Here is a 21678-nt window from a genome sequence, read left to right as displayed (position 1 = left end):
ATGGTCAGTAAACTGGATTAAACTAAATCCAAACGTTAAGCCTGACACACAATTTTTACATTTTACAATGTTAATATTTATAAATAATAATAATAAAAACCAAAACAATGAAAACAATTTTTACTCAAAAAACGCTCAAACACGCAGCGCTGCTAATCAGACTGGGGTTTTTTATAAGGTGGGGGGAGTGGCCAAAAATCTAAACGTTGAGCAGAACCTCCCCATTTGTTTTAATGATATGTTGCTCAAGTTAGTCCAGATCCCAAATGATTTTACATTCTTCTACACTGGTTTAAAGTGCTTCCAACAATTTGGATATAATCCAGTTTTAAACCAAATTTCAACAGCTCTCATTATAAAGTGACTTCAACCAGATCTAAAGTTCCTAAGACGGAGATAAACTGGATTCAGAAAAATCTTTGGGCTTTGGAAATTTTCCTTGAGTTCTCTAAAACTGTGATGAGCATCATTTTAGAAATGAATCAATTATTTGATTATTCATTAAAAAAAAAAAAAAAAAAAAAAAAAAAAAAAATCAACAATCGTATGCCTCATGAACTGTTAAATGCAGCTCTACTTTACCTGCAGGTGGATCTGGAGTTGGACTACCAACTTCTAAATCCTGGGTGCAGTTCCATTTCCAGGGAGAGAAGACAATCTGGATTGTCTCAGTCCACCCAGCTATAAATGTGTACCAGTTTTGGCTGGTGAAGTAACCTGTGATGGACTGATGTTCCGTCCGTGGAGAGTCAGAGACTTTGTTATAGAATTCACGGATTGACCGTGTCAATTACGGACCTCAGGTCCTGCACTGGACTTCTTTCTGTGCCTGGTTCAGTTTTTGGTGAGAGCTTGGTTGACGCAACGGGATCGATGTTTGCTTCAGACAATCGTAAATGAAGCAGGAGATCGACACATTTGAAGACACAGCTGGGACTGAAGCACTGATTCAAGCTGTGAAACTCCGCAGTCTTGTTTCACAGTTTCAGCAGCACAGCAGGAACAGGAAGTGCCTAGAGGATATTTGGTTACCAACCTAACAAACCAGCTGAGCAGAGTGGGGATCAGGTGACCCCTGTCCAAAAATCAGGGGGCATTGTTACAGAGAAGGCAGAAACAACATTCAGCCGCAGTGATCTCAGCTGGATTTGGACGAACAGCGTGAAGGCAAACGACCGAGGTTTTCCAGAAGAACACCAAACTCAGGCGCCACATAAAAAAAAAGAAACATAAAAAAAGGCACACGGCAAAGAAGGAAAATGGAGGACTGAAGGTAGTTCAATCAAAACATTCCCACTGAGCAGCAGATTCCAGGAAAAAGAGCTTGAGTTGCACAAGAACAGAACTGGAAAACGGAGAAGAAAGAGAATCAGGAGATGGGAGTGTGTGTCTGTAGCAGCAGGCTCAGGTCAACGCCATCGCTCGGGCTTTTGGCAGGAGACTACATTCTGGAATCAGGTCAGCGAGACGGAGCCTGGACGGCTCCAGAGACCTCCTGCAGGTCCAAGAGGATCCAAACACCCTAAAGTGAGAAGCATAAAAAAGGTTCTTTTTTAAAAAGACATTTCAAAGAGCAGTTTTCCATCGATGGAGGAGGAAGTCGTCACGACCCCAACAAGTTTTTCTTTCTTGAGAAATTAAGGTGCAATTGGTGGTGGTGGTGGGGATCTTTTATGGCGGTGTCATATAAACAGAGAGAGGAGGGGGCGGGTCCACGCTCCACTTTCCTCCATCAGGGAGGCCTTCCTGGTACAAACAGGTGTCAAGTGGCATGGGCGGGGCCAAGGCAGGAACTCCCCTCCCTTCAGATAAGGCGAGCAGCGAGTTCCAGCTCAATGTACAAAGATGTGCCTCAGCAGCTCGTCAGCAGATGGACGTTGTTTGGTCTCCACAAAGATGCGTTTGAGAAACTCGCGGCAGTAGTCCGACACGTGGGCTGGCAGCGCCGGGTTTGTTGGCTGTGTGGCGATTTTAAAGATAGCTGCCATGGCCTCAAACTCCGCCCAAGGCGGCCGCTGGGTCAGCATTTCCACAACGGTGCAGCCAACACTCCTGAGAAATAAATAAATAAATAAAATATATATATTAATTCCCTCAACTGGCCAGCTGTGTGTGTGTATGGCTTCAATCATGGAGAAACCAGGGAGAGCTGACATTTGCCGTTTGGTGTATTTATGTATTTTGAGTCAAGGATGAATGCTGCCAAAACCGAACGTTCAAAGGACTAATATTTTTAGAGAAGCTACATATATTAGCTAACAACAGTGAACATTGGACACATATATTTACATTCTGGACTCACATTTCAATCCAGCAGGTGGCAGTAAGTCATCTATACATTAAAAGCATGCGTGCATGATTTTATTTAGTAAGTTCAATGTAAGTACATAATATAATTGCAAATATGTTAATAAAAAACATGGATGACAAAAGAAAGTGAAAACACTTATTTCCACTGTGGTCCATTTAAAAATCAAATGACAAAATAGAAGTAAAAATAAAATAATAATGATGACGATGATGATAATAATAATAATAATAATATCATGGCCAAAGCAGAGGGTACAAAGCATAGACGTACAAAAAAGTCTCTTGCACCATTGGTCTATCCCAAACAGGAAGTCGGCCATTTTGAATTTTTGTGTCATTTCGGTGTGATTTCCAAACGTATTTGAACAAACTTCTCCTAGGGATTTTGACTAATGCACTTCAAATTTCTTTCAGATCATCCATAGATAATACAGATCAAAAGTTATCGAAAGCTTTTCTCTATGTCGAAGGGTGTGGCCACTATGGCGCTGCCATGGAACATCAAGTCATGATAACTCCTTCATGCTTTGTCTGATTGACTTGAAACATCACATGAGTGATGAGTGTCAGAACTGTGTGATGAGTGTCTGTCCCTGTACACACCTTCTTACAAGGGGATGCGGTGGCCTGGGGAGGCAGTGGTGCGGACACGAGGGCCAGTATAGATAGAGATAGATAGATACTTTATTGATCCCAGAGGGAAATTCAAGATATGACTGTTTGCAGTCCTAGTTATTATTTGTATTTTATCATTTGATTTTAAATGGACAACAATGGAAATAAGTGTTTTCACTTTCTTGTGTCATCCATGTACTTTTAACGGATTTACAATTATATTTTGTACTCCCATGGTACATTGCAGCACAATGTCTACTGTTTACTAGTTAGCTAAAAATCGCTCATTTCTCAAAAAAAAAAAAAAAAAAATGACTTATCAGCTTTCCATTTTTGCAGCGTTTATCCGTGACCCAAAATACACACACACACACACACACACATCTATATACATATATATATATATATACATATATATATATATACATATATATATATACACACACACACACACACACAGTAGTGTTCAGAATAATAGTAGTGCTATGTGACTAAAAAGATTAATCCAGGTTTTGAGTATATTTCTTATTGTTACATGGGAAACAAGGTACCAGTAGATTCAGTAGATTCTCACAAATCCAACAAGACCAAGCATTCATGATATGCACACTCTTAAGGCTATGAAATTGGGCTATTAGTAAAAAAAGTAGAAAAGGGGGTGTTCACAATAATAGTAGCATCTGCTGTTGACGCTACAAACTCAAAACTATTATGTTCAAACTGCTTTTTTAGCAATCCTGTGAATCACTAAACTAGTATTTAGTTGTAGAACCACAGTTTTTCATGATTTCTTCACATCTGCGAGGCATGGAGTCAACCAACTTATGGCACCTTTCAGCTGTTATTCCACTCCAAGATTCTTTAACAACATTCCACAATTAATTCACATTTCTTGGTTTTGCTTCAGAAACAGCTTTTTTGATGTCACCCCACAAGTTCTCAACTGGATTTAGGTCCGGGGATTGGGCAGGCCACTCCAAAACATTAATTTTGCTGGTTTGGAACCAAGATTTTGCTGGTTTACTAGTGTGCTTGGGGTCATTGTCTTGTTGAAACACCCATTTCAAGGGCATGTCCTCTTCAGCATAAGGCAGCATGACCTCTTCAAGTATTTTGACATATCCAAACTGATCCATGATACCTGGTATGCGATATATAGGCCCAACACCATAGTAGGAGAAACATGCCCATATCATGATGCTTGCACCACCATGCTTCACTGTCTTCACTGTGAACTGCGGCTTGAATTCAGAGTTTGGGGGTCGTCTCACAAACTGTCTGCGGCCTTTGGACCCAAAAAGAACAATTTTACTCTCATCAGTCCACAAAATATTCCTCCATTTCTCTTTAGGCCAGTTGATGTGTTCTTTGGCAAGTTGTAACCTTTTCTGCACATGTCTTTTATTTAACAAAGGGACTTTGCGGGGGGATTCTTGCAAATAAATTAGCTTCACACAGGCATCTTCTAACTGTCACAGCACTTACAGGTAACTCCAGACTGTCTTTGAGCATCCTGGAGCTGATCAATGGGTGAGCCTTTGCCATTCTGGTTATTATTCTATCCATTTTGATGATTGTTTTCCGTTTTCTTCCACGTGTCTGTTTTTTTTTTGTTTTTTGTCCATTTTAAAGCATTGGAGATCATTGTAGATGAACAGCCTATAATTTTTTGCACCTGCGTATAAGTTTTCCCCTCTCCAATCAACTTTTTAATCAAACTACGCTGTTCTTCTGAACAATGTCTTGAACGTCCCATTTTCCTCAGGCTTTCAAAGAGAAAAGCATGTTCAACAGGTGCTGGCTTCATCCTTAAATAGGGGACACCTGATTCACACCTGTTTGTTCCACAAAATTGATGAACTCACTGACTGAATGTCACACTACTATTATTGTGAACACCCCCCTTTCTACTTTTTTTTTTTTTACTAATAGCCCAATTTCATAGCCTTAAGAGTGTGCATATCATGAATGCTTGGTCTTGTTGGATTTGTGAGAATCTACTGAATCTACTGGTACCTTGTTTCCATGTAACACTAAGAAATATACTATATATACTATATATATATATATATATATATATATATATATATATATATATATATATATATATATATAGTTTCACTCTCACTCATGTTCAACCATTTTTCTGACTGGGTGATCCCGAGGTGTTCCCAGGCCAGTGTGGAGATATAATCTCTCCACCTAGTCCTGGGTCTTCCCCGGGGTCTCCTCCCAGATGGTGCCTTGAACACCTCCTTAGGGAGGCACCCAGGAGGCATCCTTACCAGATACCCGAACCACCTCAGCTGGCTCCTTTCAATACAAAGGAGCAGTGGTTCTATGCCGAGCTTCCCACGGATGACAGAACTTCTCACCCTAAGGGAGACACCAGCCACCCTCCTGAGGAGGCCCATTTCGGCCGCTTGCATCCGCGATCTAGTTCTTTCGGTTGTGACCCAACCCTCATGACCATAGGTCAGAGTAGGAACGAAGATTTTGTTTTGTTTTTTAAGTGGACAGCACAGTGACTTAGTGGTTAGCACTGTTGCCTCACATCGAGTAGGTCATGGGTTTGATTCCCACCTGTGGCTTTTCTGTGTGGCGTTTGCGTGTTCTCCCCGTGTTTGCGTGGGTTCTCTCCGGGTGCTCCGGGTTTCTCCCACAACCAAAGACATGCAGGTTAGGTAGACTGGAAACTTTAAATTGTCCATAGGTGTGTATGTGTTTGTTTGTCTGTATGTGGCCCTGCGACAGACTGGCGTCCTGTCCAGGGTGAACCACGCCTTGTGCTCTGTGAATGCTGAGATAGGCTCCAGCCCCCTTGGACCCTTAATTGGACTCAGCGTTTGAAGATAAGTGCGTGTTTTTAATATTTGTGTTGCCATACCAAATGTCAGCCTTCCTGCCGTAACCCTCTCCGCTGATCACTTCTGGGCTCATCCAGTAGGGGGTACCAGTCACCGACTTGATGCCTGTCCCTGACAGACAGATGGTCTGTAGCCTCCGACTGGCTCCAAAGTCGCCCAACTTCACGTTACCCACCGAGTCACGGAGGATGTTGGCCCCTGCACAAAGGTCAGAGTTCAAATACAAAAGAGCTTAAGCTTCCCGTTGGTTTACAAGCAACTTCAGATTCTCATTATTTTGAGGCTTTTTGTTGACTGGTGTTAAAGCCAGAGTGAACTATCGACAGCAGCGATGGCTGAGAACATGGTTGAGACTGACAGAGACGTCATGGATCACATGGGGGCTTCCCCAGACTAGCACAAAGCATTATAGGAAGCACAAGGTGACAGCCAATCAGAGCAGAGAGAGACAGCAACGTGTGCTGGCTCCTCTCAGTCTGGCTCAACCTCCAACATCGTGGAAAATGCTCTGAAACTGCGGTGTTTATGTGTAAATCTAAGATGTTTCTCACATATTACGTAAAAGCTGGTGAGAAATAAAAACACTTCTCAAAGGAAAAACACTGTGTAACCTGATAACACCTCTGGAGTGATTTACAGACATCTCACGGACATCAGCATCACGTATCACATCAAGGTAACTTGTGGTCTTGCACACACACGCACGCCCTCCTGCAGACGGCATTAACAATAAAATATTTGCTATGGAATTCCCCCAGAAAAACATGTTAAAATGAGCTGTGATTTTATGAGATATTTCAAAAAATAAACCGACATTACAATGTTTTTATTTCAGGAGAAACAAAACCATCAGTTTAGTGAAATATGGACGGACCTCCAGCTTTACAGACTCTCCTCCAAAAGGTGGGAACAGAAGCTCCTCCCTTCGGTCGTAGTTCTGGACGTTATGACCAAAACATGAGCATCACTGTATTTTTTTTTTTTTTTTAAGATTTTGATAGTTTGATGTTTTATAATCACTGACTGTTTTATTATTATTATTATTATTATTTCTTTTACTTTTTGCATGACCAGGACTTTCTGGGAGCTGAAAAACAATAAACAAATAAAAAGATAAACTGGGTCTTTGTGTACTGACCTGAAAACAAGTCCAGGTAACCCAGGTAAGGTTTGCTTTAAGAAACCCAAAGAAGACGTCTGTTACCTTTGATGTCCCTGTGGACGATCATGTTGCTGTGCAGATAGGAAACCCCCTCCAGAATCTGCCGTGTGTAGCGCCGTGTCACGTTCTCCGTCAGCGCCCCGTATGACTTCAGCTGGTCTTTAATGGAGCCCTGATCCCCACAAAAGTGAAAATAAACACACTGATGGGAAAGAAGTCACCAATTCCAGCACCAAAACCTGAAGAATCAGGACAGAAGTCTCACCCCGGGCATGTACTCCATGAAGATGGAGAGCGTTCGCTCCATGGTGTCTCGCAGACAGCCATAGTACTGGACTATCCGCTCGTGGCACAGGTTCTTCAGGAGCTGGATCTCACACTCCAAGGCGCTTACCTCCTAAATGGGGGGAGGACAAACCATTCTGGCAGTTTTCTACTTTAACGGATCATTCGGGATCTCTAAGGTGGACTTGGACTCACCTTGCTTGTCTCAGGACTGTCTGGGTCAAACTGAACTTGTTTCACTGCCAGCTCCCGTCCAGTATCAGCGTCGTAACAGAGATACACTCGTCCGAAGGCCCCCTGACCCAGGAGCTTTCCCAGCCGCCAGTTGCTGGGGGCACGTGGCGCTAAGAGGAACAGACATGATCACATCAACGGAATAAAGCATTCACCAGAAGAACAAATCAATTCAAGGTAAACTCTCTCGAGGTTCAGCCTCGTGGACTAAACTCTGTCCAGTGCCAGCTTCTTGTATTTGGAAGTTAAAAGGCTTCGACCCTTGGTAGGACTCACAGCGGCTGGGCGGACTGATGTCCATGACGGACAGGGTTGGAGCAGCACTCAGATTGGGCTCGATGTCGCTGCCCCTCCGTGGTCGCCGTACCGGCCCTGGCGCTTCTTCCAGGTCAGGGGTGAAGACGCTGCTGCCGCTGCTGGTGCTGGGCGACTGCTCAGTGGGGCTGAAGTTAACCGGCGAGCGAAATCCTTGAACCTGCGTTCGCCGAGCTCGAGGGAAGGTTTTCCTCCCTGAGCGAGAAACATGAAAATAAAAACACCAGAGTCAGAGAGACAGACGTGAAAAAGTCAGATTGATTCATTTTTCATTGGTCTCCTGCATTTTTTTTTTTTTTTTGTTGAAGGTTCAATAAATTCTGTAGTGCCACTAGATGTCGCACTCACACCAGCATCTCAGACCAAAACATGGGACTGCTTTAGGCCACACCTCCTCAGGACCAGTATCTAAATCAGGCTTTTAATAATGTTTTTATTTTAACAATCATCAACTTTAGCAGCCCCACTACTCATTGAAATAATGAAATGGATCATTTTTAACAGCTCTGTGACATTTGCTTTACAAAACACAACAAAAACCTACAAAAATTCTTCATTTTCATTAGGATTTATTTATTTTTCCACTGCGTTTGCATGGACCAAAGTTTACCAACCATCACTGTAATCCTGAAGGCCGAAGGGAACGCCGTACCGTCGCGGGTAAGTTCCTCCTTTCCCTGACTTCTCAAACACGGGGATGTCGTACTCTGGTGAGGAAGAGGAGGGTGAAGAACGCAGACAACACAACAGTGCAGGTGGACGGACAGCTGGTGCCCCATTCAGCTCATAATCTATTCACAGAACCAAAAACTAATACATTAAAGTTTTGTCGGCAACACGGTGGCTTACTGATTAGCACTGTTGCTTCACAGCAAGAAGGCCATGGGTTCGATTCCCATCTGTGTCCTTTCTGTGTGGAGTTTGCGTGTTCTCCCTGTGTTTGTGTGGGTTTCCTCCGGGTGCTCCGGCTTCCTCCCACATTCAAAGACATGCAGGTTAGATGGACTGGAAACTTTAAATTGTCCATAGGTGTGAATGTGTTTGTTTGTCTGTATGTGGCCCTGTGACAGACTGGCGTCCTGTCCAGGGTCAACCACGCCTCACACCCTGTAACTGCTCGGATAGCCCCCCCCCCCCCCCCCCTTCACCCTTAATTGGAGTAAGCAGTTGAAGATGAGTGAGAAAATATTATCTCTTACAATGTGAACATGAAAAATGATGTAAAAAAAAAATGCCTATCTGTGATTGAACCCAATGTTCAGGAATCAACCAGCAAATTTATAAAATATCATAATCCGACACAGGTTTGTAGTCCAAACTTATGACATCAACATTGCTCGTACCTGGAAAGTCCTGGTGGTTGTCTGGATAGCTCTGAGCTCTGGGCATCCTGGACTTTGGGTAGTCACTGTGAAAAATAAAAACACCTTATTTTGTTGTTTCTCTAACTTGAACAGTCATCGGTAAAGATCAAGCAAAGGTGCAGCTTTCTCAATAGGGGAAAAAAAAAAAACTAAAATAAGGTAACACCTCCTCTCCTGTGTTTGAGCACATCAACATTTACTCTGTTCGAGAGAAGCAACCTCGTCCTCAAAGATCATGAGGAGTCATCACTAACAAAGGTCAACAACTACCTCATTCAAGTGAGCATGCAGTACCCATTCCATCCTGGTGAGGGAGCACCATACGTGTAATTTCTGTTTTGCGTGGCCTGTGACTGTTGTCCCACTGACCTGTCTAGTGGGCTGTCTAAAGACGGACAGCTTCCAGATGCCGAGTTCTCTGGACTGCTCATAGACAACGGGTCAATCATCTGAAAACCACAGACATACCATCAGCTGCTGTCTTCACAGCACAAGTCAGAACATTTCCTCACACATAAACTCAAGATTCATTGACCTCCTTCGCATGGTGGGACAGAGGAAACAATTTAGCACCCTGTCATCTGGTCCTCCTTGTCCCCACTTACACACTTTTCACATTTAGCCCTTTAACTGTTAAAAACATTATTAATCAAACAGTTCAGCTTCTCTGTCACTGCAGAGGCAGTCACACTCAAAGGAGCGCATACAACGCACAAAGATGAAAACAAACCCCTGTTAAAGTGCCTCAGAGCACTGATGGTCCTGATCGGGATGTCGGTACCTGATCCATGCTCTCTGGTATGAATTCTCCTTCACTGTTGATGCTGGTAAACGAGCCGTTTCTTGCTACCTGCTGCAGAGCGTCAGGAATGTAGCCCGGCGGAGGAGAGCTGCGGTCTGTCGAGTGGGACCCTGAGGGTTTTTAAGAAGAGAAATATTATTTTTTGTAGCATGTGTGCTTACCATCACATCCACTCTCAGATATCATTTATCTGTCCAGAAAAAATAAATAAATAAAATAAATAAATAAATAAGAGAAACAATAACAACAACTTCAAAAATAATCCCCAATAAATTCAATTTGTAGGATTTCCATTAGAAACCATGTGGCGGACCTCCACAGAAACCATCACCCTGTCATGGTGGAGAAGTTTGTGAACCCCCATGATCCTGAGAGCTGTGGTGTCTCGAGCCTTCGTGCTTCTGGTAGGGTCTCCCATGGCAAATTGGTCTCAGGCGAGGGGCCAGACTAAGACGGGTTCACAAAGACTCAATGGACAAACAAGGGAGAGGGAACATGACCCAGCCTGGAGCAGGCCCAGGGCCCCCGTCTGGAGCCAGGCTTGGAGAGGGCTGGTCAGTGAGTGCCTGGTGGCCGGGTTTGACATGGAGCCCGTCTGGGCTCAGCCCAAAGAGGCGATTTGTGATGTAACATCCAAGCTGTATACAGTAAAGATGGGACTCTGCTGACCTCAACTGAGGAGGTACAGTGCATCCAGAAAGTAGTCACCGCTTCGCTTTTTTCCACATTTTGTTATGCCACAGCCTCACTCCACAATGGATGAAATTTATTTTCCCCTCAAAATTCTACACACAGTACACCATAATGACAATGTGAAAAGTTTGTTAGAGATTTTTGCAAATTTATTAAAAATAATGAAAGAAATCACATACTCATAGCAGCCCACCTGGAGTTTGACAAAAGGCACCTGAAGGACTCTCAGACCAGGAGAAACAAAATTCTCTGGTCTGATGAGACAAAGATTGAACTCTTTAGCATCATGTTTGGAGGAAGCCAGGCACCATCCCTACAGTGAAGTATGGTGGTGGCAGCATCATGCTGTGGGGATGTTTTTCAGCAGCAGAAACTGGGAGACTAGTCAGGGTTGAGGGAAAGATGAATGCAGCAATGTACAGAGGCATCCTGGATGAAAACCTGCTCCAGAGAGCTCTTGACCTCAGACTGGGATGACGGTTCATCTTTCAGCAGGACAATGACCCTAAACACACAACCAAGACATCAAAGGAGTGGCTTCAGGACAACTCTGTGAATGTCCTTGAGTGGCCCAGCCAGAGCCCAGAACTGAATCCAACTGAACATCTCTGGAGAGATCTGAAAAAGTCTGTGCACCAACGCTCCCCATCCAACCTGATGGGGCTTGAGAGGTGCTGCAAAGAGGAATGGACCAAACTGCTCAAAGATAGGTGCACCAAGCTCGTGGCATCATATTCAAGAAGACTTGAGGCTGTAACTGCTGCCAAAGGTGCATCAACGAAGTATTGAGCAAAGGCTGTGAACACTTATAGACCTGTGATCTCTTAGTTTTTTATACTTAATAAATTTGCATAAATTTCAAAAAACTTTTTCATGTCATTATGGGGTGTTGCAAGTACAATTTTGAGGGGAAAAAAATTTAATTTCATCCATTTTGGAATAAGGCCGTAACATAACAAAATGTGGAAAAAGTGAAGTGCTGTGAATACTTTCTGGATGCACTGTAATACAGCTCTCGTGCTCCGTTCATGTGTTGGCTGTAAGCAGCAGATGGTAAACAAGATGTTCCACTGTTTCAACAAGAGGTCGTTAGAAAAATTCCACTACTTCCGACTGTGAGTGTGGAAAATGTGCACAGTGGGGACACTAGCTGTCAAAAGTTTAAAATTTTCAATTTTTTTCTGACCTATCACAGTTACAAGGACAAACAGGATGTTGTTTTATCTTTAACAAAGAAAAAAGACAGATAACCAGAGGTAATTATTGATGTATCTCTCAGTTTAAATCAGGTAAATGTGAATAATTTGCGATATTAGAGAGAAATGAATCTGCAACCTCAGAAAAAAAAAAAAAAACTTTTTAAACTGCCATCAGAGGCAGCACTTCCTGTTTTAATGTTAAAAAACGTTAAAAGTAAAAAAAAAAAAAAAAAAAGTCATCATGAGAGGACACATCGCCCCGGTCCCCAAAAACTGGTAATATAAAGTGTCAGGAAAATCACCCAAGTACACCCTTATGATAAATATGAATGAAATTGGTCAACTGGTTCTTAAGATATCCCGCTAACAAGTGTAAACGGACAGACGGACAGATGCATGCTGATTGCTATATAACATGATTTCTCCTTCTTACAAATTCTGTCCCCTCCAGGACAAAGTATTGGACAGATTCAGGCAGCATATGTGCATTTCTGCTTTTGTTTCTATGATAAGTAACACATTTTCTCAATAGGATATTCTTTATTTTGAACCCTTGTGACACATTTTACAGACCCTTTAACATGAAAGTGCTCATATACAAAAACTTCTTTTGGCAAGACACAAGCCAGAAATCTGAAAATCCAGAGAGGATTCTCACGCCTGATGCCGGGCTTCAACAGCTGCTTTTCAAGTAGGGATGGGCCGATCTACAATTTTTAACTTCCGATCAAATCGTGATACCTGAATTTGGATATCTGCTGATACCGATACTTTTCCCATCTGATACCAGAGCTCTGTTTGCTTTAATATTATTATTATCATTATTGTTGATTTTATGAGGATTTTCTTAAAAAGGAGACCAGAAAGTTGAGCTACAATTTGCCAGAAGGTGTATCTAAGATGAAAGTCTAGATTTGATATTTTGGTGAAAGAATTAAGTACTTTTATTTTTTATAGACTTTTATAGCCTTATTTTTATAGACTTAAAGTGAAAAGACAGCACTTTCTGTCTGTCTCTCCTTCTTAATTTTCAATTTCAATGGAGCTTTATTGATATGGGAGACATGTTTACATTGTCAAAGCAAGTGTTACAGGGTAAAAATTAAGTCCTCTGTCTCTCCATCCCTCTCTCTTTCTCTCTGTCTGTCTCCCTCTCTTTCTGTCTCTTGTTTGCTCTCTCTTTCTCTCTCACTCGTTTTGCTCTCCCTGTCTCTTTCTTTTCCTTTCTCTCTCACTGTGTTTGTACTGTGCACACTATCATCGACACTCATGCGTAGGATTTTAATGGAGACTTTTTCCCTTTCAGCGGACAGAATCTCTGTTCAGCTCCTCCTCCGCTGCACGCTGAGCTGCTTTTCATAGCGTTTGACAGCATTGGGACAGTGAAGCAGCTAACGTTTTAGCACACATTTATAGCAACAATTCAGTTAATTTTTTCAGAAAATCTGTGCTCGACAAACAGACAATTTGAATCCGTGAGCCGGGCGGAAATTTGCTGCTAACCGCAGCTAGAACACTGTGGAAGAGAGCTCTCCTCCTCTCTGCCTCTCCTGCTCCCGCTCGGCAGCAAACAAGCGAAGAGCAAGCAACAGCAGTTAAGAGGATTCACAGTGGCTCTTCTCCGGTATCGGAAAATGTTGCAGGTTTTCCGATACGTGAATTACGTTGGTATCGGAACCCGATACAGAGCTGGGATCAGATCGGTCCCATCCCTATTTTCAACATCGGGCATTTCTCAGGTCATCTCTTCTGACTCATTAATCAATTGTAACTAGCGGGTAATGCTTCCAGGCTGATCTGGAGTCTGGAGTGCTGCTCACCTATCAAAGCCAACGAGCTCTTTTTGTCTCCAACGCTGAATCCTGTGTTGTCCAGTTCATCGTGGGAGGGCAAGAGGTCCATGCTGGAGGAAGAGTTCTACAGAGACACAAAACACAGCATTAATAACCAAAAGTCACAAACTAAAAAGGAAGCCGGATCTCAGTCTGTAAAGCACAGGAAAAAACAATTTCAAAGTATGTCATGAGACAAAGAGAGGTTTTGTTTGGTGTTGCTCGACACTGAAAGCATGTAGCTGATGACTTGTGTGAGACCAGTCCCTGATGATGGACTCAACCTGGGTGCTGCTGACCTGAGAGGAGACCTGAAGCACCAGGAGGATCTTCAGGCTCTTCATGTGAATGCTGCGATCCAGCAGCTCTACAGCTTTGTCCAGATCATCCTGAGTGGTCAGTGGAATCACCAACTGAGTGTGGAAAAGATAAAACAATCCTGAAGAAAAATACTCTCCAACACATATCGTTACAGCATTATCGCACTCAGAAGAGAAATAACTTAACACCACCTCACAACGATTTAGCACTCAGTGCTTCAAACGTATCCTAATGAAGTCTGTCCTCAAATTTTTTTTTCTGTTGTGCTGAAGCCTGTTGGCTGTTTGTGGAGTGAGTGATTCTAAAGTTTTTTTCTTGTTGTGTAAAAATCAGATTCTCCTTTTAAAATATATTTGACAGCAGTTTTAAAGTGGAGACACCAGCTCTGCAATGTTCCCTTTGTGCCGCTCAGTTTGTCGCCTTTCTACATCTCACGGCTTCTGAAATTCAGCATAAAGGTCTTTTACCTCATTGTTGGTGTAGTGGAGGTCCACTGCTTGACCAAAAGCCACTTTGGCCTTTGCTTTCAGGTCATCTAGTTTGACAGGTCGGGGGAACTGAATGATCCTGCAGAAGAGGAGAGGTCAGAGGTCAAGTGGGCTGCTTGTCTGCTGTGAGGACGATGTGATAAATCTGGGACAAGACTCACCTCTTCTCCCCTCTGAACTCAAACTTCACCCTGACATCATTCTTTGAGAAGAAAAGCAGATTTGATATTAAAAATTAATGTCCATAAACATACAGTATAAAGAAATTTCTACAGACGATTAACAGGTGTGACAGTGCAGGTAAAACACTTTACATGACAACCAGGGCAGGAAAATAATTCCAGTTCAGTCAATGCAACTTTTTAGGCAATCTGCTCACATCAGGCAAGGTCTGGGACAAACAGGTGCCAAAAAAAAAAAAAAAACCCAAGCAAACAAACTGTGCTGTACTTTTACATTGAAATAGCAATAAGAAGAACTGTTGCATCCAATACCCTGCACAATTAACTTCTTATTAAAGAGGAATCACTGGAAGTGACGCGCTGCTCAACCTTTAAGTTACATCACATTTCCAAAAGTACAGCTCATTAAATTCAATTTAGTACTGATTAGTGCTGCTACGTGCAGGTTTCACAAATGTGTGAAATCAAGTGGCCACAACCTCTGGAAACTATTCCAGTGAGGACCTCTGGGTACTTACTTCAGGAAACATGAACGTGCTGCTGGATGACTAAATGCTTGGAACTAAAATTCACATTTCTTAAATATCCTCAATGTTCCATGTAATCCAAAAACACCTTTCTTCTGGGACTGACCACACAGACATGTGGGAAAACTCTTGACGTCTCTAATGACTCATGAAGAGACAATTGAAACTGACATTGCCATTTACTTGTTTGACCAGGATACCTTTGCTTTCCAATTCTATGAGTAAAAACAAAGATTTCTGATTGTGATGCATCTGACTGAACAGCATTCATTTCACATAAAACTCTAACAGGAAGCAGAATTTCTGCTGTACTCAGGAAGACTTTTATTTTGAAGGCACTGCTACAGAGGTTGAATTTGAGCTCAAAGCAGAAGAGATCAGGATTTGTGTGTTCTGTGATTAAAACATGGTTACCTGGTTCTTTGGTGATGAGGTTTTAGGTTTGCTCAGGTCCGACAGGAACATGGCAGGGCGGCTGGAGCGGTGCAGTTCGGCCAGATCCTGCATGATCGAGTTCAGCACCTCCTGCTCATCTGATTGACAACGACATATTGCTTTATTTAACAAGCATTTAAAGTAGAAATTAATACAGACAAAATACATTTGTGAAGGACGGTTTCAAGAGGACGAAGCACCAGGGCCCAGTTTCAGAAAGCTTGTTTAGTCAACTAATCTTTTGGTCAGTAGTCGTTGCACAAAGCGCTTAGTCAGCTAAAGTTTCGCATTAGCCAAATAAAGTTTTTAGCCCGATACAGAGGAGGCAAATCTTATTTTAGTCAACAAAACTTCAGTGTCTTACCTAAAAAACTGCAACTATCATGTACCACCAATTGATAGAGCAGGAAGGAAGGGCAGCCTTGCAGTGGGAGTGGGTGTTCCAGGGCCGGAATAATCCACTGGAGATGTTTACAGACACCAAGGCCGAAAGCGCTTCTCCTCTGATGCAGCGAACTCAGCCATGTTTTGTAGCAGATGACCAACCCAGAAGTAAAGAAAACTTTTTTGTGCATTGAAGGCATTTCTTGGCAGCGGGCCATGATGAGGCCACTTACACCCATGAAATTTGTTGACTAAGGCCTGGTTCACACGGCAGGATAATTAGGCCGATATCGGACCCAATCTTCCCCTTCCGACAACCTTAAGGATGCCCCGACAATCATGATGACGCTAAAGATAATCTTATCAGATATTCCTGTCATGTGTGGTGTATTCAGAGCGCTCTGATCTGCTCGGAAGGGCGTCAGGAGCGCTCCGATCGCAAATCAATGATATTCAACATGTTGGATTTTTTTGGCCCAATATCGCAGCGTGTGTGGTGTCCTCCGACCACAAACGAGCACGCAGCCTGCTGAATGTGACGTGCAGCCAATCAGAAACTGAGGTGACGGATGTACGGAGCGGAAAATAAAATCAAAACAGCTGTCCTGACTTACCAGAAAGTCTGGTGGTGGCGCTGTCTCCACTCCTTTAAAGAGCACCTTTTCTTTTTCTTTTTGTATTGTTTTTTCCCTCTGTTGTAAATAGTCCACAAAGTACCACCGTTTGTTTACTCTGAAGTCATGTTTAATCTCGAGAGATTTTGCGAGATTTCCTGTCTGAACTGTAAATGTTCGTGTGTGAAATCTGTTCGTGTGTGGTGTTGTTGTCCTTACTGTGTGGCTGAACACTACACACTGTACCACCAAACCTGTTAGATCCATGATTTTTTATCTTCACGTGTGTGGGCTCTCAGGTTTTGGAAACCTACAGATAATTTTATAATCCTGTCATGTGAACCAGGCTTAACATTATACATCTAATCTACAAGTTTAGCCATCGATGTGAAACGGAGATTAGATGGCTAATGTTGGGCTACTGACCTTAGTCGACTAAGTAAGTTTAGTAGACTAAAAGATTAGACTGCTTTATGAAACCGGGCCCTGAATGCAAGTGAAGCCCAAAGGACATCAGAGCACACTGGGCATCATGCAAGAACAACGTACAAACAGATTCAGGGCGGCTTGTACAAGTGATTTAATGCTGCATTCACAAATAGTCGGGACACATTACAAATGTCATTTTTCTGTCATTCTTGGCACATTCCTGACATTCTTAACGTGACTTAACACATTGAAATAGTTTTCTTAACAGTGCATGTCGGCATGTGATATTCATGGAGCATGTTTTTGGCTGTCAAAAAATGTAGAGACATGATCATTTTCTTGACAAACACCTCCAAAAACAACAGCCACTGTGAAGGACCGATAAGGGAATCGTTAAGCAAAAAGGTTATTGATGTCGATGGATCGAATCATTTCTTAACGATACCCGAAAAGAACCGGTTCCCGATACCCATCCCTAGTATGGACTGTATTGTGAATGTAATAATTTACAACTGATTTTTTGTTTGTTTTTTTTGTTTTGTTTTTTTGTCGTGAATGTTACATGCTATAACTGTTGTACATACTGATTCATGTCATTGACATGACATTGTGAATGTACAGTGCTTTGCAAAAGTATTTGGTCCCTTTGTATTTACTGCATTTTAATTTATTTACGCCATTTCAAATAAAAGTAAGACACTTCGGCTGCTCCCTTGTTTGCACTTGGGGTCGCCACAGCAAATCCAAGGTGGATCTGCATGTTGAATTGGCACAGGTTTTAACGCCGGATGCCCTTCCTGACGCAACTCCACATTACATGGAGAAATGTGGCAGAGGTGGGATTTGAACCCGGAACCTTTGACACTGAAACCAAGCGCATTAACCACTTGGCCACCACCCCTGAAATTTATGCCATTTCAAATACAAAAAGTAAATCAGGTTTCTTAATATAAAAATTTGGAAAATTATAAACTCAAACTGAAAACAAATCTCTACAACTTGATATAAATTAATAGAAAATATAAAAGGCAAGATGATGGGTTGCATAAGTAATAGGCCGCTTTGGTATATAATACCTGTAAATAATCAGCTTTATTGCCGGTTTTCTTCAGACAAGTCAGGGGATGGATACATGAACATTTCCAAGTCACTGAATATGTCTTGGACTTTATTTACTGTGATTATGAAGAAATACAAACAGTATGACACTCTATGGTAAATCTGTGTGGAGTGGACAGTTCTCAAAAACTGAGTGACTGTGCAAGAAGAGTGAGTAAAGCCACCAAAACACCCAGACAACCCAAAAGAAGTTACAGGCTTCTGTGGCTGTGACTGAAGAAATTGTGCATAGTACATGTTTTGCATTTTGCATCACCAGTTATACAGCTTCATGATGAAGTGGTACAGAGGAGGATTTTCTTAAAAAAAGACCTGAAAGTTTAGATACAATTTGCCAGGGGGTACATCTGAGACGCATTTTCTTAAAAAAAAAAGACCTGAAAGTTCAGATACAATTTGCAAACCTAGACGCAAACCTAGATTTGATGTTTAAGCGATCAAAGTGCAAGCCAGAGGATACCGATGATGAATGGTCTTCGGTGTACAAATCTATGCTAACGCAAATACTGTGACCACATATTGCAGTTTTGTAGTTGTGAATCTAAAACGGAGTAATAATAATGATTGAATGAAATTTTGGATTTCACAGATGTATGTTTTATACAGACAGTAAAATGAGCACAAAAAACATACATACCCATCATCATGGCACGGCAATTACCCCAGGAGTCCAGGAAAGAAGATTCTCCCATCAAAGAGATTCTTTCTCCTACAAAGGAGCACCAGGTCTGGTCAGAACATTAAACCAATGAGCTACATATTTACTGTTGTTTTCTCTATTAATTAAAAAAGTAACAACAATACATTAACTACAACATTAAATCTTTCAACCCTGTGAAACATGTTTCAAATTGAATTACACGACTGTTTTTTCAATGAGCAGCCCACAAAAAATAGGGCATTTCCATCATGTGACTCACAGTAAAAATCTAAAAAAGCAAAGCAAAAACTGTATAAAAAAAAAAAACTTGCCTAATTCTACCCATTCAGCATAAAAATGCCCAATACCTTTTGGATTAATTCTGGAGATATAATTTAAACTGTTTTACTGTTTCCCGGATGTAAAACTGATTAAAGAGTTAATCTACACAGAGAATAAACCAGTTTAAACATTATATTAAATGCAGTAACAATAATTTTAAGCGATTTAAATCATTTTTAAAAAATAATTGAAATTGTGCTCCATCTCTGAACAAAACAAACAAGAAATATTTGGAAATCATCTTGTCTGATTTAAAAATTATAACTTTACATTGTTTAATACTTGTTAACATTACAGAATGAAAAAATGAATCCCAGAAATTATGGAAGCAAATTCTGGATCCAAAAACTGGTTGCTTTCCAAAGTAAAGTACAACCCCAATTCCAATGAAGTTGGGATGTTGTGTAAAATGTAAATAAAAACAGAATACAATGATTTGAAAATCCTCTTCAACCTATATTCAATTGACTACACCACAAAGACAAGACATTTAATGTTCAAACTGATAAACTTTATTGTTTTTGTGCAAATATTTGCTCATTTTGAAATGGATGCCTGCAACACATTTAAAAAAAGCTGGGACAGTGGCAACAAAAGACTGGGAAAGTTGATGAATACCCAAAGAACACCTGTTTGGAACATTCCACAGGTGAACAGGTTAATTGGAAACAGGTGAGTGTCATGATTTGATATAAAAGGAGCATCCCCAAAAGGCTCAGCCGTTCACAAGCAAAGATGGGGTGAGGATCACCACTTTGTGAACAACTGCGTGAAAGAAATAGTCCGTTTAAGAACAATGTTCCATCATCTACAGTCCATAATATAATCAGAAGATTCAGGGAATCTGGAGAACTTTCTACACGTATGCGGCAAGGCTGAAAACCAACATTGAATGCCCGTGACCTTCGATCCCTCAGGTGGCACTGCATTAAAAACCGACATCATTGTGTAAAGGATCTTACCGCATGGGCTCAGGAACACTTCAGAAAACCATTGTCAGTTAACACAGTTCGTCACTACATCTACAAGCGCAAGTTAAAACTCTTCCATGCAAAGCGAAAGCCAAACATCAACATCCACAAACGCCGCCATTTTTGGAAATCCAAAATTGTGGATCCGCTGATTATGAATCAGAAGCAGCGGGTCCAGAATCAATGTAGAGAAATGATCATTTTCTCACTACACATCCTCAAAAACAATGTAATGGACCAACTGCAGTTCATTTTTTTTCAGGCAGCAGTGTAACGGGGTGATACTCTGTTACAACACTAGCATCACTACATCACTTTGAGCAGATGGGACGAGTTCATCAGTGAAATCACCTGCTGGAGTCAGTGGCTCCAAAGACGGAGTCTTCCCAAGAAATTAATGTTCTATCTCATCTAATCTTGCTGCTTGTAATGAAATCTGTCAGTTATCTAACCATAATTGATTTATTTACCATTTAATATTATAATAAAATATAATGATGATGTTAGCTTACCTGAAAACGAGTTGAAGAAGTTTTAAGTTATTTGGAAACCTTTATTTTTCCTTTTTTTAAACCATTTTAAGGAGCTGTCAGGGTTAAAAACAAAACAGCTCTGGCCTCCTGTGCTAAACAAACTAGCTCCCGCTAGCTAAGTTGATATTAGCTAATATTAGTAAACAACAGCTGGCCAACGAATGCATCAAAATCCTGTGCTGATACGGTTTCGAAAGATGTTATTGTTCTCGTAACAAAAGTTTGCTGTGAAGAAACGTAAGGACAAGACTGCAGGTTGGCGGAGGCTGAAGAGTTCCGCGTACAGCAACCTGTCAAGAAAGGCTAATGCTAATGTAGCGCGGAGCTAACTACGCTAAATGCACCGACTGACCGTAAAGAACAACAAATAAACAAAATGAGATGTGACAGGCTGGAAGCGACAGTCCGGAATGTGTTCTCCTACCTGGGTGTTGGTTACATTTATATCCGCCTGTACATCCAAAGGGCCTGTGGCCGGAGCCTCGGGCCCCGCGGAGGACCGCCGGAGGAAGTTTGTTAGCACGCACCGAACTTCACTCCAGTCCCGCTGCTTCACAGCGACGAGGCCCGACGGCTGTCAGGTCAGCACGTAGTCTTATCGATGACAAGTATAAGAAAATTATAGTTCATTCAAGCTAGTTGCTCCGACTGTATTTCAAACCAAAGAGGACAGTCAGTGCACAACCTTCATTTTTGATGCACTTTGCGCGCTGGATCACTTTGCTTGTCCTGACCACTAGCTGTGTCAAGATACCGAAACAGTGGTCAGGAGCACCGGAAGCGTTAGTTTAAGAAATAAAAGAGGAGAATGTCTCGAATAGTAGAAAATACCTGGATTGCGGAGCTGTTATTTTATTTTGAAATTTAATACAAACATAAGTGACGTTGAATTTCCTTACACCTTCACCAAAACAACTCAAACAGGTAAATACCTCAGATTTGGAGTTACCTGGAAAATTGATAATGTTTCGAGAGTAAAGACATAATACTAGAAATAATATGCCATTTTGTGAGA

At 41.7% G+C, this 21678-nt stretch overlaps 1 protein-coding gene across 1 annotated transcript; it reads right to left on the bottom strand.

The window, feature by feature from the left end:
- Nucleotides 1-1794: 1794 nt before the first annotated feature.
- map3k2 (mitogen-activated protein kinase kinase kinase 2) lies at nucleotides 1795-21402 on the bottom strand. Its single transcript, XM_034179247.1, has 17 exons — nucleotides 21088-21402; nucleotides 18815-18886; nucleotides 15611-15729; nucleotides 14649-14689; nucleotides 14467-14566; nucleotides 13978-14091; nucleotides 13667-13763; nucleotides 9934-10064; nucleotides 9522-9601; nucleotides 9132-9196; nucleotides 8403-8495; nucleotides 7750-7983; nucleotides 7435-7583; nucleotides 7220-7351; nucleotides 6997-7126; nucleotides 5813-5990; nucleotides 1795-2052 (listed from the first exon to the last, which is right to left on the bottom strand). The coding sequence occupies exons 2-17, from the start codon at nucleotides 18867-18869 to the stop codon at nucleotides 1833-1835; spliced, it is 1938 nt and encodes a 645-aa protein (XP_034035138.1). The 5' UTR covers nucleotides 18870-18886; nucleotides 21088-21402; the 3' UTR covers nucleotides 1795-1832.
- Between the last annotated feature and the right edge of the window lie 276 nt (nucleotides 21403-21678).

The sequence above is a fragment of the Thalassophryne amazonica genome, chromosome 1 (genome assembly GCF_902500255.1).
Source record: "Thalassophryne amazonica chromosome 1, fThaAma1.1, whole genome shotgun sequence".
Taxonomy (NCBI): domain Eukaryota; kingdom Metazoa; phylum Chordata; class Actinopteri; order Batrachoidiformes; family Batrachoididae; genus Thalassophryne; species Thalassophryne amazonica.
The sequence above is the reverse complement of the archived record's forward strand: the minus strand, read 5'-3'. Positions and strand labels throughout refer to the sequence as shown.

Bases quoted from the DNA above. Each gene is read 5' to 3' on its own strand.
- map3k2 (XM_034179247.1), bottom strand. From the start codon at position 18,869: ATGGGAGAATCTTCTTTCCTGGACTCCTGGGGTAATTGCCGTGCCATG. The intron at 9,602-9,933 runs GTACCGACATCC...TGTGGTTTTCAG, and splicing joins TACCAGAGAGCATGGATCAG to ATGATTGACCCGTTGTCTAT. The intron at 5,991-6,996 runs GTAACAGACGTC...ACCTTTGTGCAG, and splicing joins CGTCCACAGGGACATCAAAG to GGGCCAACATCCTCCGTGAC.